The sequence below is a fragment of the Fukomys damarensis genome, unplaced genomic scaffold (genome assembly GCF_012274545.1).
Source record: "Fukomys damarensis isolate Sample0158 unplaced genomic scaffold, DMR_v1.0_HiC HiC_scaffold_17, whole genome shotgun sequence".
In the NCBI taxonomy this organism is placed as follows: Eukaryota; Metazoa; Chordata; class Mammalia; order Rodentia; family Bathyergidae; genus Fukomys; species Fukomys damarensis.
The window spans coordinates 79,701,260-79,706,470 of record NW_022900929.1 but is presented as its reverse complement, the minus strand read 5'-3'; the positions used below and the strand labels follow the sequence as shown (position 1 = coordinate 79,706,470).

The 5,211-nt window shown below is 48.7% G+C and overlaps 1 protein-coding gene across 2 annotated transcripts in view; it reads left to right on the top strand.

Moving 5' to 3' along the window:
- The first annotated feature begins 5,055 nt into the window (after positions 1 to 5,055).
- The window catches only part of Leo1 (LEO1 homolog, Paf1/RNA polymerase II complex component), a 23,648-nt gene continuing 23,492 nt past the window's right edge, over positions 5,056 to 5,211 (top strand). For both annotated transcript variants that reach the window (XM_010609079.3, XM_010609080.3), the window contains exon 1: positions 5,056 to 5,193. In XM_010609079.3, coding sequence (XP_010607381.1) covers positions 5,136 to 5,193 — 58 coding nt within the window. In that variant the 5' untranslated portion in view covers positions 5,056 to 5,135. The remainder of the gene's footprint in view (positions 5,194 to 5,211) is intronic.

Below are 5,211 nucleotides of genomic sequence, written 5' to 3'. Positions count from 1 at the left end.
CGGGGCGCTCCGTCTCGCTGCAGAGGTTTTCCGCGGGAAGCGCCGCAGCCTTGCCGGGGTGCAGACTCCCTCGCCCGGGATCTTGCAGCGGGCGAGCGGTGGGGATGTGGAAAGGGTTTGCTGCCCTTCTGGAAAACAGTTTAAGCTTAATGACGGGCGGTTTGCTTTCTTCTTTCCCTGGGCGCCCGGAAAACTCTTCCAGCGATAATCAGCTTTAAGGTCGGATAGCTTTCATGTCAGCGGGGTAAACACCCACAAACCTCACTTTTTTGGTGTTTTTGCTTTTGAGACAGGGTCTTGTTACACAGTCCAGGGTGGCCTGGCCTTGAACTCTCTGTGTCGTCTAGGCCTCAAATTTCCAATGCCCCTTCGTCTGTCTCCTGGAATTCCAGTAGTGCACCACCATTTAGAATTTAATGAGCCTGCCTTGCAAACACAAGGACCAGTTCGATTCCCGGTACCAAAAAAAAAAAAGAAAGAAAGAAAGAAAGAAAAGAATTTAATAGCTTTGTAATGGGCCTGGAAAATGCAAATGTTAAAACTGGAAATGCTGGGCATGGCACACCTGTAGTCCCAGCACTTGGGAGGCTGAGGCAGGAGGAGCGCCCTGAGTTCAAGGCCAGCCTGGGCTACACAGCAAGACCCTTTCAGAAAACAAACACATACTCTCTCTCTCTGAAACAACTAATGAAAAAAAACCTTCCTATAAACAACCTAGAAACTTTTCCTTTAGAGACAAGTGGATAGTCTTGAAGGAAACCCTAAAAAGTGTGGATAAGTGTGGTAATCACCCAGTTACCTGGACCTCTGAGAACTCCTGTGTGTCTCTCCGTGTCCGCTCTCCAGCACACTCTGCCTGCTCCTCGCTGGCCGGTTCTGACTGGACCGAATCTATTCAACCGCACCAAGGACCTGGTTCTCGGTGCTGGCGTGGACCCTGCCCACTCCTCACAAAAGCTGGGCTATTTGTACGCTCTGCAAAGCCAACCAGCCCTCCCGTCAGAACACCAGAACATAGCATCACGCTGCTGCAGTCCGGTCTTGCCTGTGTGACTGAGGTGACTGGACAGGCTGGGCAGTGGCCGGGCTACCTCCGGAGGTTGCGGTCCGTGGCTGAGTCCGAGGCCCTGTTTGGACTCTGCTCAGGGTGGCAGCTCAGGCTCTGCTTCCCCCGCGTAACACTCCATGCACAGCAACCCAGCATAGGGCATGGCTTTCTGACATCCACAGTATTTAGAAGACAGACGCTTCTCTTCTACTAGTACTGAGAGTTGAACCCACGGCCTTCACTCTAAGCCACATCCCAGGCCAGTTTTGTTTCATTTCATTTTGTTTTGTCTCACTGTGTACTTCAGTCTGGCCTTGAACTGAGTATGTAGCCAACACTAGCCTTGAATGTGAGGCAACTCTCCTGCCTCAGCCTCCCAAGTACTGGGATTACAGATATGCTTCACAATGCCCAGTTTTCCCATTTTTTTTTTTTTTAATTTAAGGCAGAGTTTTACTAAGTCTCTAAATTGCCCAGGCTGGGCTTGAATTTGTGATTCTCCTGCCTCAGGCTCCCAGAGGGCTGAGATTACAGTCCTGAAAACGATGCTGTTATAACTCCAGATCCTTCATATGTCAACTGGGTTTTCTTGTAGAAGATTTTAGAATGTTCTTTTTTATCCCCAGGTTCTGAAATTTCACGCGAATCAAGGAATAGATTTGATAAACGAGTTGGAGCCTTGCTTGGATGGACTTCAGGTTCTGCTCAGCTTTCTGCTTCAAGATCTGGGTGGCCTCCTCTTACTTCATTAATCTAGTTTAAGACACCCTAAGAAACCTGGCCTAACCCCACCTGCACCTGTACATAGCTTATAATTTACTTCAAAAGTGGAAATCCTTCCATGCCGAGACCCACGCAGCTTAGGGTCCTGAGGGAGAGTGGCGGGACCAAGACTATTCAGGACAGCTGGGGCCAGGGAGGACCTCGCCTGATGAGCTAATGGCCACCTGGCGTCCAGTGTGGGAAGACGGGGTGACTGACGACACGAGGCCGATGTGGCCCAGGCTGTGATTAGATCCTGATGGGGGCATGCGCAGAAAAGGAACAAGGATGTAACTGTCTCCTGGGGCTGTGCCATCCAGGACCTACAATCTTAGTCAAACAGACTTTTTGTTTGACTCTCTAATCTATGGAGGAGAAAGGGAGTAGGACTTAGGTGAAAGGCTATCTTCAGGCACGGCCCATGACACTTCCAACGTTTTAGAATTTCTGCTTCATTATTTTTGAGGCAGGATCTTGCTATGTGGCCCAGGATGGCCTTGAACTTTCCACCCTCCCACCTCAGTTGTGCAGCTGGTGGGTGCCACTGCTCCTGACCTCTAGACTCTGATAGGAAGAAACTGTGTTTGCTACTTCCTTTTTGTGGGCACTGTGTACAACCAGGCAAGCACTCTACCTTGGAGCTATCTCCAGACTGCTCAGAAATTGTCCTTGAGACAACTTGCCCAGTATGGCCTTGAACTTGGAACTTTCCTGCTTTACACTCCCGAGGAGGAGCTAGGATTACAGGTGTGAACCACCATGCTCAGCTTGCTGTTATTTTTCTGTCCTGATGTGGGACCCAAATAATTAAGGAATCTTAATAAACGTAGACATCAAGTGCAGCCTAGAGTCTTCCAAGAAATGAGTTGTCCATTGTGTATTTCCTGCTGGGAAGAGAAACTGTGAGGTTCCCTTCTTTCCTTTCGTTCTGATCAGTTTCTCTCCTGAAAGCCAGTTCTGTCCATGAGTACTCAGAAAAGACTAGATCTCCCTGGGGTATGGCAGTTTACAGTAAATGGAGTAGTCTTATCTCTTTTCTGTAACATTCCATTCCCTGTTCCGCTTGCTCTGAGGTGGCACAGCCTGTAACTAGGTAGAGACTGCACACTCTTATCTGGTCTTTAGCCACTTGAAGGAGCAGCATGTTTCTGCTGAGGGCTGTGGTTTTTTGTATCTGGTAGATTGGTAGCTTGGAATTAAACAACATATTCATTAACTAGGCCATGGCCAGATCAGGCCTGATGCCAGGTATGCGGCCTAGGTTGGTCCTGAGGTGCTGGGCAGGGGCTGTGATTACAGGTGTATACCACTATGCCCTGCTGGATGTGTATTTTAAAAAACTAAAATGTAAGCTTTCAGGCTAGTGTATCACGTGAAGCTCTGGTCCAGTCTCAGTAGGCTGAGGTGGAGCTCTTTTACTGGCTGATGACTTCATTTCTCTGAGCCCCTGAAAAGTAAGGGGGTTTATCTAGCACTAGCCATTGCTACACATTTCTAATGTATAGCTGTAACATTATCTAGCAAAATCAAACTTCTTGCTAAACAAGCCAGTGGAAGCTACCCAGCAGTGTTTTTCTACCTGCAGCTTGCAATCCATCAGTAAGTCGTGAATCTTCAAGAGTGGGTTGCAGGGCTGGAGATTTAGCTCAGTGGCACTGTGCCTGCCTCACAAGCATAAGGTCCTGAGTTCAATCCCTGGTACCCCCCCAAAAGTGGGGGGGGGTTGTACCACCTGCCAGCATTTTTAAAAAAACAAAATAAAATCAAATATAAGAGGATAGGAAACCTCAGAATGCACTCAGTAGTAAGGGAAATAATGTTTGTGAAGCACCTGTTTCCATGTCATAAACCATGTACCAAGTGAACACAGAGTGGGTTAGGATGGAAACTTGTTTTAAGTCTGAGAAACACAACCGTGAAGCTGCGACTGTCAGAAATGGCTTTGAGGAGCACTCCAGGGATCCAAGAAAGCCTCCCTCCAAACTTAAATGCAGGAGGCTACATTTTCTTCCACTGCTTCAAAGAAACACAGGGTGTGGGAAATGGCATAGGGTGTGAGAACAGGGGCTGTCTTCTTTTGAGCCAGACAGCATTTTCAAAACTGGAAAATAAGCCTCACCCTTCTACTTTTTCATTTAAAAAATAGTCATTTAAAACTAAAGACAATCCCGGTACAAAAAAACCAAAACAAAACACCCCCCCAACAAAACCAAAAAAACACCACCACCACCACCACCACCACCACCACCACAAAAATCCCAAAACTAAAGAAAGCTAGCCAGGCCTGTGGTGCATGCTGTAATCCAAGCAATCTGGAATCATTGAGTTTGAGGTCAGCCTGGGCCACATGGTGAGTTCAAGGGCAGCCTGAAGCACATAGTAAGACCCTGTCTTGAACAGCTGAAAACAAACTAAATAAAGCTATATGTTAATGTACTTTTTAAAAATAAATTTAACATTTGGAGGGAGGGGAGGGATGGGAGAGGAGGCAACACAAAGGGAATTAAGATGTGTTGCGTGCACAGTGAGTGTGATCACTGTGTGCTGGACACATGGCCTAAAATTAGGAAAGGAGACTGCTCTTGGGAAAAATTTTTCTCCAGTACTCTATAGAGAACGAAAATACATGGATAAGCTACAAAAACAAGCAAAAAACCAAACCAAAACAAAAAACCACCCATGAAAGCAGTGCTCACTTCCACCTTCCCTTCTGCTCAGCTCTAGGGTCTGTCTTTGCTCAACCCCTATCACATCACATCGTATCACCTGTGTCGTTCACTTCACTGTCAAGACGTCCCACCCACACATTACAGTCTGTATAAGCTGGTTGCAAAATGGAAATAATTTTTTAAATTAACTGGTTGGCGTGGTGGCGAACGCCTGTCGTCGGGACAATGAGGCAGGAGCATCTCGAGTTCCAGGCCGCTCTGGGCAGCTTCAAATCAAAGCCAGCCTGCACCACATGGGACACGACTCAAAAACCAAACAAAAATAAAGGAAATCTGATTTGACTATGAACACAGTAACTATCAGCAGCTGTCACACAGGTAAACAGAGAGGTCTTGGACTCCTCCACAACTTCTGCGAGGGGAAGCAGCCCACAGTCCAAGCCCGGGTGCCCAGATGAGGACACCGCCGGGAACAGCGCGCGGCGTAAGGGGACACGCCAGAGAGGGGCGGGGCTTCCGGCCGCGCGGAGCCGGAAAGTCAGTCAGGTCGGAAAGCAGTTCCGCCCGTGAGGTTTGCGACACTGTCGCGTCCCGTCGGCTCAGAGCCGTAAAGAGCGGCGCGGCGGCCCCGGTGGAGGTGGCCGCGGTGCGGTACGATGGCGGACATGGAAGACCTCTTCGGCAGCGACGCGGATAGCGACGCGGAGCGCAAAGGTGGGGCCCAGATCTCCG